Source organism: Pygocentrus nattereri, chromosome 25 (genome assembly GCF_015220715.1).
Source record: "Pygocentrus nattereri isolate fPygNat1 chromosome 25, fPygNat1.pri, whole genome shotgun sequence".
Taxonomy (NCBI): Eukaryota; Metazoa; Chordata; class Actinopteri; order Characiformes; family Serrasalmidae; genus Pygocentrus; species Pygocentrus nattereri.
Window position 1 is genome coordinate 9271167 of NC_051235.1, and position 12017 is coordinate 9283183.

Consider the following 12017-nt stretch of genomic DNA (forward strand, 5'->3'; position numbering starts at 1 on the left):
TTAGATGATGCAGTCACAGAAAATAAATCTAAAATTCGACTGTTTGTAAACTAAAGAAGCAATATGTGCACACCAAAAAGGTCTTGGCTGGTTAAATACATATGGGCTGAATGGGAAATTGTGTATATTAGATTTTTTTGTCCAAACCGGAAGGTGGGTAGTAGTATTTTCTTACTGAAGTACATTTCTAAGACTTTCTTGAACATGTTTAAATGTACTTTTATTTCTACTAAAGCATGTTTGCAAGAAAAATATTCTGCTTTTAATTCAGTTGCAGTTCAGTCGTTAACATTTAGCTACTAATTTCTTTTTTCTGTTTAATTCTGTTTTGTTAGCTTCTATCCTCATCTGTCCTGCTTTGTTTTTAGATCACACCTCTAACTGTTTGTGGGTTTTTTACAGGTTTATTATTTTTTCTAGACTATACTGTTTCAAAAAGAGAAGAACAGAGCCTAAGAAAGTTCAGTTCTTATGCTGAAGTTAATGCAGTTCTCTAAGTTTTTCAGTACTTAGGAAGTTTTTTTTGGCCTGCTAATTTTGTTTTAAAGGCACTTTAACATTCTTTATTTCACCAAAGTAACAGTTGCTTGACTATGGTTTAAGACTACTCTACCCACCTCTGATGTTAGCCCATTATCTTAATGATTTTCTTACCAGTGATTGTATTAAGCATCACAATATTACAAACATCACTCTCTCCTAATATTCACTACATGTGACTGGTAAGTAGTTTAGTTGAGTAATATTATTGAAACTTGCATAAGTTGCCCTGATCATGGTTAGGAAAAACAGTGTTGAGCCTCTGTTAGAATGTCTTGCCAAAGTGTAGTCTAAAGACGATTTATTGATGAAGATTTGCTAACGAAGCCCGGCTTATCCCCTGATTAGTTTGCTTGACATGACACTAGCCTATAGAGTGACGATGTGATAATCCCGCAGAGGTAATGAGCCAGTGCTGCCTGCTAGAGCTTATTGCTGATCTCAGCAAGTAAGTATTTATTGAATACCAAGGTTTAGTCTTCCACAGTTTTAAAACTTGAAAACTTGGAAAATTTGAAAATGTTCTGGTTAAAAACACCTGCACAGAAACTGGAAAGCCTTTGAAAATGGTATACAACAGCTCAATTTTATTAGTAACACTACTGTCTGTAGATACTATTAGAGAACTCATTATGAACTTGTCAGGTAAATTATCTAAGTACCTGTCAAGGAAACTTACGAGACAAAGGTTTGAAATCTGTCATATTAATAGTTTTTTGTTTGTATACAGTATAGATCTAAATGTCCTAGACACTAAATAATCTGGTGTTTTACATGTTTTATTCCATATTTCCAGTATTTAGGAACAACAAGAAGCTAATAAAATGATCATACACCGTCATTTATGCATACAAATGTTTGTGCGTCCCTGGCCAGATGATCAAAATGTGATTAATGTTTAATGCACAATTATGTAAAATATATAAAAAAATAATATGTATAGCATATTAGAAAAAAAATAAATACAATAAAATGTGATCTGTGTAAAAGTTATGGCACAGTTTATATTTTATGTTTATTTTGCAATATGTTAATCTCAGCGAATAAATAGAAACTGTGCAATAAACGTATTTTCCTTGTAAATGGTGTGTTTTATTAATAAAATTTCCCTCCTAATATTGCACAGACTTATTTGTATTTACTATTTGTTATTTATTAATTATTTGAAACATGATAATAGGTCTAGCATATTAGAATGATTTTATACATATTTCTGCATTCAAATTGGTTTTATGTTATCAAAAAACTTTGACATAAAAATTCTGAATGTTAAAAATGCTGAACGTTTGAATAGTTGTTTGTCAGTAAGACGAAATGTCGCCTGTGCTTGCAGATATATGAGAAAAGGCACTTTACTGAAGCCAACTGATCTGATGTATGATGGCTTTCTGTGATTGGCATCTATTAAACCCAAATGGTTTAAACAAGGCACTGCCATTGTCATGTTTTCTGTAAAATGTCTTGCTTATTTGTCAATATCTCTGTCTATCTCTCTCTCTCTCTCAGATTAAGAGCAGAGAGTCTCTGTTGGGCTTCAGCATGGCGAACTACCGAGCATGTAAGAACGTATGGAAGGCCTGCGTAGAGCATCACACTTTCTTCAGACTGGAGCGGCCCATGCCACCGCAGAAGAGCTTCTTTGCACACTACTTCACCCTCGGCTCCAAGTTCCGCTACTGGTGAGAGAACAGTGGTTGGCAATTCATGAACTTTTTGGGTTTTCCCCTCCCCTTAGTCTGATTCAACTTCTTGGAAAGTTTATGAGGTGAATCAGGTGTGGTAGAGCCATAATCACACCCCAACACTGGGAACGTAATGTAATCACGATTTCTTTCATTCACTAAAATGAGTAGTCATTAAATCTAATATTGAGGCAAATAGAAACACCAAAAAAGGATGATCCCTGGTCAAATGACATGTCCTATTGATGTTCAAACTGAAAAAAAGTTAACACATCCTCTACAGGAAAATAACTTCTATTCATTTGCTGAGCTTAACAGGGCAAAAAAGTAAAAACATAATATATAACATTTTTGTATAGTCCACATTCACTTTTTTGCCAGTATGTTAAATTCAGCACAAAAACACTAAATGAGCATTAAAAAGTGCAGAAGTATGTTCTCTCTAGAGGAGATGTATGTATTTTTACTTTGAAAATTAAAAGACTTTTAAAAATGAAAAGAAACAGCAGCTTTGAAAGGAACATTTTTTTGCTTTTCAGTGGGAGGACGGAAGCACAGTCTGTCCAGTACGGGAAAGAGCGAGGAGTCAAGGACAGAGTGTTCGCCAGGTAACACATTCATAGACATGCTACACTTTGATGACCAAAGCTTAATAGTGTGTGCACCTTATATTCTAGAAGTCCCTTTGATGTTATACCAGTGCTTGGCTTGAAGCTGTTAAGAGCTAATATATAAAGATTTTTAAATACAGCTTTGAAATGTTCTTCTTTAGGGTAGTGAGGAATAGTTCTGGTCTAGACGACTGACGACTAGTTTAAAGGGGAAATTCCTTTAACTTTATGACTAAAGTGAATGATAACCATTAATCGTTGTCTGTTGCATACCTTCATACACCGCATATCTTAAAGGATTACAGCAAAGCTGGGTTCATTAGACAGCATACTAACTGACTCTTGTTAACATAGCCTTGAACAGAACCCATCAAATGTGTAGCAAAAGTCATTCCTCTCTTGTATTGATCCACCAGCTCAATGTAATTACACGGCCATGCAGTATGTTTCTTGGCATCATCACATTGAAATAAGTACGGATGTCCATGGCATCTAAAAGGCAACACGTGTTCCCCCAAAATATGTGTATATCTTTTAGCATTAATGGACCTTAACAGATGTGTAAGTTACCCACTAATATCCCAATCACTTGCCCAAACTGTGACAGACCCTAGCTTTAGAACTTTACACTGGTAACAATCTGGTCGATTCTCTACTCTCTTGTCAGATCACAGTACATGGTCCACTGTGCATCAGTCCATTTAAGATAAGCTCGAGCCCAGAGAAGTTGGTAGTGTTTCTGGATTTTGTTGACATGGCTTCCACTGTGCATAGTACAGTCTTAGCTTGCATTTGTAACTGCAGCAACAAAAAATCTTTCAAAATCATCTGGTTTTACTATGAACTGACAGAGAAAGAATGACATTGGTCTTTTCTGTTTAGACATTTTTAAAGTTACTTAATATATGAACAACTCATAAGCTTGCGGGACCTCCGTTTCAGAAGCACAGTCCAACAGTTTGCTGGCTAGCCGGTTCCGGGTATAAAGTTAGTGTTGTGATCTACTAGTTATAAGATCAAAGCTTGGGTTCTCCAACGTGAGCTGCAAAATATAATAAAATCACTAGTTAAAATGCCCATTTGCTTGTACTACTTGCCATTCAGAGTCCAGTCTTTAATCAATTATGAATCAGCCATGTCCAGAGTTTTTCTTAATCTTTCAGTAATAAATGCAGAGCGAAGTACCTTCAATGATTCAATGAACTCAGAGCTCCCTCAATAATATAGTAGGCCCTATCAAAGCAATATTAATAAAAAAAACAGGGTAATAGAAAATGGTACTTCCACATTTTTTGTGTTCTGTGACCTTAAGACAAGGCTGACAGCTGGAGCTTGATTTGACCCAATTCCTCAATCCTCAAGTTCATGACAGCACTACATAAATCCTTACTTTTGGTGATGGTCAAATTACAAGGACAAGGAAACTGAAATATGTGGAAAGTACCTCTCACAAATCAGTACGTTTTGGGCCTTGTCATGTGGTCCTTGGTAAGATGAGTGAACAAGTGAAACTAAACCTGAAGCCGTAAGTTCTGTAGACTTCTGGCTTCTGAGTTTATAAATTCAAACATGCCAAAGAAACTGATTACCTTAGTTACTTTGTGTTCTTTATTAAAACCATTACCCATGTAGAACATTAGCCGCAAAACGTGTCTTATCTGGTTGACTACATGAGGGGACCATTGTGTAAATTTGACTTTTTGCCAAACTGTGGTTCTGAAGGGTTATTGAGGGTGGAATTTGCAGTGCATTTATGTTTACAGTAAATCACAGTTACACATACAGGCACTTACAGTCAGGTGAAGAGGCAAAAAGAAAATGGCTAATGTTGCATGGGGGTAAGAGGTGCGGTCCTCCTTCTCGAGCTGTTTTCCATGCATGTATGTGGTTGAATATTCTGAGAAAGATACGCCTAAACACAGGAAGTTTCACCAGGGCTGGTGTATGTTTGTGTGTGTGTGTGTGTGTGTGGTAAGAAGACACTCCCCCTTGTTTTTAGAACAGAGTTTACTGTTTGTTTTACTATAGCGAATGATGTTGGGACTTAAGCTGAGACTAAGGCTTTCACACTATGCTGCTACCAGGTATTTTTTCAGTTTGATTGTTTGTCTATATAGATTGTTTTCTACTTTATTGTTTTCCGAGTAATTAAAAGAATGTTTTAGCGGAGAATTGGTTTTAGTTTGAGCTTTATTGGTGTGGCTTTGTCTTGATATTAATTTAGTTAGGAGAACAGTTTATCTATGCGTCTTGATATATATATATATATATATATATATATATATATATATATATATATATATATATATATATTTTTTTTTTTTTTTTTTTTTTTTTTTGAGGTTTCAGCATAGAGCAAGGTCTAAACCTAGGTTCAAATAGGTTGGTTTAGGGAATATGCCCCGCAGCTGATCTGGCTGTTTGGTGGGTGTGGTTATGGTTGGTAACTAATAGGGGTGAAAGGAAAAGTCAATACAGTGTAGTATTGCAATATTTGGGGTTTAAAATGTAAGCTGTTGACTGAGGACCAAGTATTAATATTTTGTGTTTAATTATAAGTATCTTTAATTATAAGCGGGGTATTAACACCATCGTTATACTAAAATGGACTTTATCTCATATATAGCTATTATAGCTATTTATGCTGTTTTTTACATCACAATAATGACATAATAATGATATAAATAACTTGAGATCTCAAGTAAGTCATTATAATGAAATAGATATTACAAGATCTTGAGAAAAAAAGAAAGAAACTTGTTGTAACAGAAAAAAGTTTTAGAGAACCCCTTATAAAGCCAGGGTCCACTGGCAGGCTCAAAGTTTTATTACACACTTCTATACCCTTGGAAGAGCTCAGCCAGTTTGCAGTCCCTGTAGTTACTGAGCGATAAGTCTTAGAATGTAATAAGACTGGGATTTAAGGGGGTTAAGAACAGAATGCAGGAGAAGGGATTTCAATCCCACCATTTAGACTGGAATCAGGAGTACTATACTAAGTTGAGACTTCTAACCAGGGATGTGCAGTTTTATATTCCAGTATCTGCAAGAGTTCATGAACAGATATCCAGTTAACCACTGCAAAGGATACAAAAAATTAATACTTAATAATCCAAAATTAGGGCTGGAGCTGTATAATCAGCACAAAAATGCAAGCAAAGTACATATAAAATTGTTACATTTTAAAGTCAGGAAAAGATTCCTCAACTGAGAAGAACAAAGTGTACATTTTATCAGATAAAACCTTTGGAGGAGTATAACTGCATAACTTATAGTGGAGGAGGGGACATGGTCAAGTCCTTCACAGTTATATCACAAATCTTTAAATTGAGTGAATTCAGTGAATTGGACTGTGTATTGTGCGGCCTTCATAACTGAGTGTGAGAGGTATATGCTGCCTTACTGAGACCAGTTTGTTTGATTTTATTGATGAGTGCATTTGGTGTAACTCTGGCCTCAGGTCACCCAGCAAGCCCCTGGTTAGGAGACTGGTGAGTGGAATGGACTGGGAGACGGTTAGCAGGAACTCGCTCTCAGATGACCGACTGGAGACGCAGAGTTTACCCAACCGCTCTCCACCAGGATCACCCAACCAGTGAGTTCTCGCACATGCACACACATGTATAATGATTTTTATGATTTTTATTCATACAATGGCAGGGTGTGGGGCATGCATATGTCTATATATGTGTGTGTCAGTGTGTGTGTGTGTGTGTGTGTGTGTGTGTGTGTGTGTAGCCAAACTATGTATTGAGTGAAAACTACAGGTAATACTGGGCACACATTGACACACATTAGCCAAAAAAAATGGTTTACTCCTTTTCGGTTTAAAAAAAAGAGCAATATAACCTTTGTTAAAAGCACTTTACATAGTCAGAAACATTTTATTGGCCCTGGCATTGTAGGTCATTGTAGGTTTTTCTCTGGTTTTCTCATTTTTGTTCTGAAAATGTATGAAAACAAATAAACACACACACACAAACTCAATAATTTTTTAGACACACACACACACACACACACACACACACACACACACACACACACACACATAGATGAATACCTACACACACATTTAGATTCCTTATACGCAGTTCGACACATAAATGTTGAAATGTCATTATCCTCTGTCTGCAGCAGTTCAATTTTCACCCCGGATGGCACTCGAGTGCGGCCGTCCTCCATCGGCCACCTGGTAGATCATGTGATCGATGACTCACCATGTCAAGCCTTTGCCAACCATAAGTCTGCATCTTCTACGCAAGCTAACAGCATCAGTCTGGACTCCACCCCGTAAGTGTGACCCTCTGAGCTGCTGGAGGCGTGACATTTCTCATTATTTTCATTGTGGGTTAGTCAGTCGAAACGGCCATTGTGAGTTTAAATGTTAAATTCTTATTAAGCATATAAATGTTTTTTTCATCTACATTTTATAGATATTATAGTTTACACTGAAGAGACTAAGCTAGTGTTGCCAGTCAGTATCACGTTCTTTGTAACAGTGCTCTCCAGAAATGACCATTTTAGTGAAGGTGAGCAGAAAAGGCTATAGAGAAAAATATCTTTTTATTCATCTTAATCTTACACTGATAATATCAGAGGAATCTAACCCTTCAGTGAGATAAAATTAGGCAAAAAAATATTCGTGCATTGTCCCTTTCCAAACCTAAGGAGTTTCTCCGGAGTGCCAATAATGCTGGTGTTCCTAAAGAGCTTTTATGACATCCCATTCTAAATCCATGGCCATTAATATGGAGTTGATCCACCTTTTGCAGCTATAACAGCTTCCACCCTTCTGGGAAACTTTGTACAAGATTTTGGAGTGTGTCTGTGGGGAATTTTTGCTCATTCATCCAGAAGAGCATTTGTGAGGTCAGACACTGATGTTGGACGAGAGGGCTTGGCTCACAGTCTCCGCTCTAGTTTATCCCAAAGCTGTTCAGTGCGTTGAGGTCAGGGCTTTGCTTTTTGCCTGTTGTTAGTAATAGGCGCTTTTATTTCACAGTAAAGTGCTTACATTTGGCAGGGGCAGATCTAGCAGAAGTTCCTCAAACTGACTTGTGGCAGAGGTGGCATCCTATGACAGTGTCATGTTTGAAGTCCCTGAGCTCTTCAGTACGACCTATTCTACTGCCAGTGTTCGTCTATCAAGGCTATGTGCTTAATTTCATCCCTGTGTTAGCAATGGGTGTGGCTGAAACACCTGATTTTAGTAATTAAGAGGGTCAGTACTTCTGTCCATTTAGTGTATATGTGTGTCTTTGTAGTATAAGTGTGTTAGGGCTATAACTGTTGATAATTAGCCAGTAATCTAGCTATTATTTTGTTGATAATTAATCAAGTTATCTTTTATTTCTGAGGTCAAACAATTATAAATAGGCTTAAATAAACGTAATAGCATGCTATGCAGAGCCTGTTAAAAACATTTGAATACTTAAACTCTTAAAATATGGTTAAAAATGTATTTCCATCAGGCTCTGTTTTGTAAGAAATAATATGAAGTATTTTAACAGGGTATCTGCAGGTATCAGCAAATTCAGTTCAATTTATTTTCGGTCATTTTTAACCTCTTAAATGACCAGATCCAACTGGCAGGCCCAAACTTTTATTACATACTTTACTAAACTAAGAACAGCTCAACTAGTTTGCATTGAAGTTCCTGTAGTTAGATAATAAGCCTTAGCATGTAATGAGCCAGAAAATTTTAGGGATTAATGCCATTGTAATGCTGCCTTGAGACAGTCAGTTCATGACTTTCTCACACCCACACATAATATTATACAGCAGTCTTTACTGTAGATATCTACACTGTATAAGAAGCCTGAGTATCACCTTACAATTATTGTAACCTTACAATACAATAATGCTAATTTCTGCTAGCAATATTTCCATTTCAGTGCCCAGCTAGTGGGGGTGTAATTTTGAACAACTTTAGACTGGCTTTATTTAAACATAGACATTTGAAGCACTTGAGGCTTGTAACAGACTATTTAAATAGCATATTCTTCACTTTATATGTTGCATATGTGTTTACAGTGAACCCTTCAGTAAAGCCTTCATATTATTGGAGTAGCCTGTTTTTAAATATGATATTATTGGTCATGATATAATACATATGTAATAAGAGTGTAACAGTACGGTGTATCATTTTGAATCATTCAGTATAAGCTGCTCAATTCAGACATCAGGTATCAAACAATACATTCAGCAGACTGGAACAAATAAACCACTAAAAGTAATACCGATTAACACGCAAGCCCGCAATGAGGGCAAACCCTTCTTTCTCTGAAAATATTGTAGCATGGAGGAAAAGCACACTCCTCATAAGCGTGTATTAGCTTAAACGTTTATAAATATTGTAGTTTTATGGGCTTGAGCACTCAAATAATCTGAAAATGGACAGCATATTAGCAGGGCAGATTTTCAGCCACTCCTGTTAAAAATAAATAATTTGAGAGGCCACCTTATAGTATTGAACCAGTTTTTGTTTTTTCTATGTAAGCATGATAAGATCTGAATGACAACATTACATTGAAATGTGTCTGTGATTGATGATATATGTGTACATATACCTAACAGGATAACACTGTGCAGTGCATTTTTGAGTCATGAGAGTTTCCACGATGTGAGACATTTTGTTGGCATTTGCTGCGTGTGCTTATTTTAGCTTCGAGTGGTACACATTAGGTGGAAACATTTGCTGGTGTGAGCTGTGGTTTTCTGCTGTTTCTGACCACATACCTGCGAGCTAGGCTTGTCAGCTTTTGAGCAAGGAAGGGAAATCACCTTCAGCTTTGTGTGGTTAACGCTGTTTGGTCGTAACAGTGGGCTGGCGGGTGAGACAGACGTTATGAAGTCTGTCTTCTTTTTTGTAGTTTTGAGATGACAAATATACAATAGAATGTGCTTGTAAAGTCCAGATTGCATATTAATATCCCCTTTCAAACTACAGCTTTCAGCACATGCTACATTAAAGCGTGCAGATATATTAGTTTTTGGCAGTGCTCGTTTTGTGCGTACCGAAGAAAACCACAGGGTGTTGTAAACAAGCTTCTGGGTGAAGCTGTTGATGCCTAACCATAAAAAGGAGAAGTAATTGTTGAGGGTTTAAATGTATAGTTGTGTGCAAATGTTTGGTCAAAATACATGTTAGTTGATTTTCAAAGTGGGGAAAAAAGTATTTGTCTTCTGGAGACGACACATCTCTGCACATTTTAATGAACTATTACTGTTTATTTGTTGTTACTTGTTAGAGAAAAAATAAAACGTGAAATATGTTGTGTGTAACAGTCATGGCACATCATGTCCCTGTCGAGCATTTGCTGACTTGGCTCAATCCCATTTCACCCCTTGCCCCTACAACTTAGCACTCCTTTTTGTGCGTTCATGCCTATGGAGTGGGGTGTCCTGATTTTTGTTGAAACAGAGGGGTAGGGCGAAGTGTCAGGGCAACATGGCCGTCCAAATGAAGGTTTTTCAGAGGCAAACAGGGTGTTATGAGAAAAAAAGAGAAACCAGCAAAACGGCCGCACAAGCAACCAAAGACACCCACAAATGTGAGCATTTTCTCTGTTAAAAATTAAGATAAGCATTGTATTATCTTAGGTTAAAGTTGTTTCAATGTATTATGATCCTTTTCTTCATAACAAGCATAAAAATAACTAATAGTATGCTAATGTCTCAGTAGCTAGCTAGCCAACTTTCCCATTCCACCTTAAATAGTCCAGCAGTATTGATGACAGAAACACCAGAATGTCACTCCTGCTCCATTTAAGGTGGAAGAAGAAGCTGACAAACAGCTGACTTCAACTTCATATCACTGATGAGTGAATGAATTAGGAGTGGGCGATAATAAATAATTATCATATCCCCCTCTTTGAAGGCATATGATGCTCTAAATGGAACTTCAGTCCACCAGTGAGAAGCTGAACTTTGCCCTCCTCTCCTTTCACTGCAGACTGGCTGGGTCGCCTACAAAGCACAGCTAGTAGCTGTTAATGAAGTAATCAGCTGAAAAGCAGATGTTTTTTTCACTTTTGACTTAGATACTAGTATCTCACTGCACCAAGTTTCCGCCATGAATACAGTGTATGTTCTCTTGCACCCGAAGGTCTTGCTGCCCACTCAGCTCAGTTTTACGTATCATACAGGAAACTGTAATCTGTAGTAAGCATTTTCATAGTTTTTTGGGTCGTTCATGTCTCCGCTATCTGTATCCCCCCTTTCAGTCACATCAAGCCAGCTATTCAATAATGTGATTTGTTGCCAAGAAGGTTTTATTGTCAACGGTATCAGTCTTTTCAGTCAGCTTTGTGATTCAGATTGTAAAGCATTATTCAAAAAATTATTTAAAAACTCTATAGGACTCTTGAGGAGATTTTGAAAAGTTCTATGGCACTGAAAGGAAAAATTTCCTTACTTTATAGTACCTTGTTAGACAACCATGGTTCCTCTTTGACGTCACTGAAGAGTGTGTGGCAGAAAGATTTGGGATGTGTTCTCAGTGATGAACAATGGGACACTATTTGTCAGAATGTCTTTATTTCATTGTCTAGCAATAAAATAATTGAACAGAACTACAAAGTCTTACACAGGATGTTCCTCACCCCAGTTCGTTTAAACAAAATATACCCTAACACATCCTCCAAATGTCATCGCTGTAAAACATGTTTAGGGTCATTTAGTCATGTTTTTTGGTTTTGTGGGGCATTAAAACATTTTTGGAAAGAGATACATGATTTAACGGTTAAGGTTCTGGAAATCCCGATACATTTTACACCCATATGGTACCTATTTGGTACCGATCTGGGCAGGACACTGGATCCTATGTCTGTTAAGAGGATTGGCTTAATATCACATATAGCAAAGAAGTGCATCCTACTCAACTGGAATCAACAAAGGCCTCCAATACTCAGTCTGTTAAAAAAAAACTATGAATGAAACATTGCAACAGGAACAACTTACTTACTGTCTAAAACATAAAGGAGACATTTTTCAGAAGATATGGGAACCACTTGTGGACCTCTGACTACTTTATGTAGCTGGCACTGTCTGTTGTGACTGAGTAGTGACAGGATATGTATTGTGACCCCCTTTTTTTCTTTCTTTTTTTAATTTAAGATTTTTTTTTTATTATTTATTTATTTTAGTATGCAGTACCCCTCTTTATCTTGTTTTATTTGATGGG

The 12017-nt window shown here is 36.9% G+C and overlaps 1 protein-coding gene across 5 annotated transcripts in view; it reads left to right on the top strand.

Moving 5' to 3' along the window:
• The window catches only part of ptpn4b (protein tyrosine phosphatase non-receptor type 4b), a 66503-nt gene that overhangs the window by 35351 nt on the left and 19135 nt on the right, over positions 1-12017 (top strand). For 4 of the 5 annotated variants that reach the window (XM_037534456.1, XM_017694629.2, XM_017694630.2 and 1 more), the window contains exons 12-15: positions 2047-2219; positions 2762-2830; positions 6294-6428; positions 6968-7123. In XM_037534456.1, the coding sequence (XP_037390353.1) occupies positions 2047-2219; positions 2762-2830; positions 6294-6428; positions 6968-7123 (533 nt within the window). The remainder of the gene's footprint in view (positions 1-2046; positions 2220-2761; positions 2831-6293; positions 6429-6967; positions 7124-12017) is intronic. The other variant, XM_017694632.2, reaches the window with a different exon arrangement.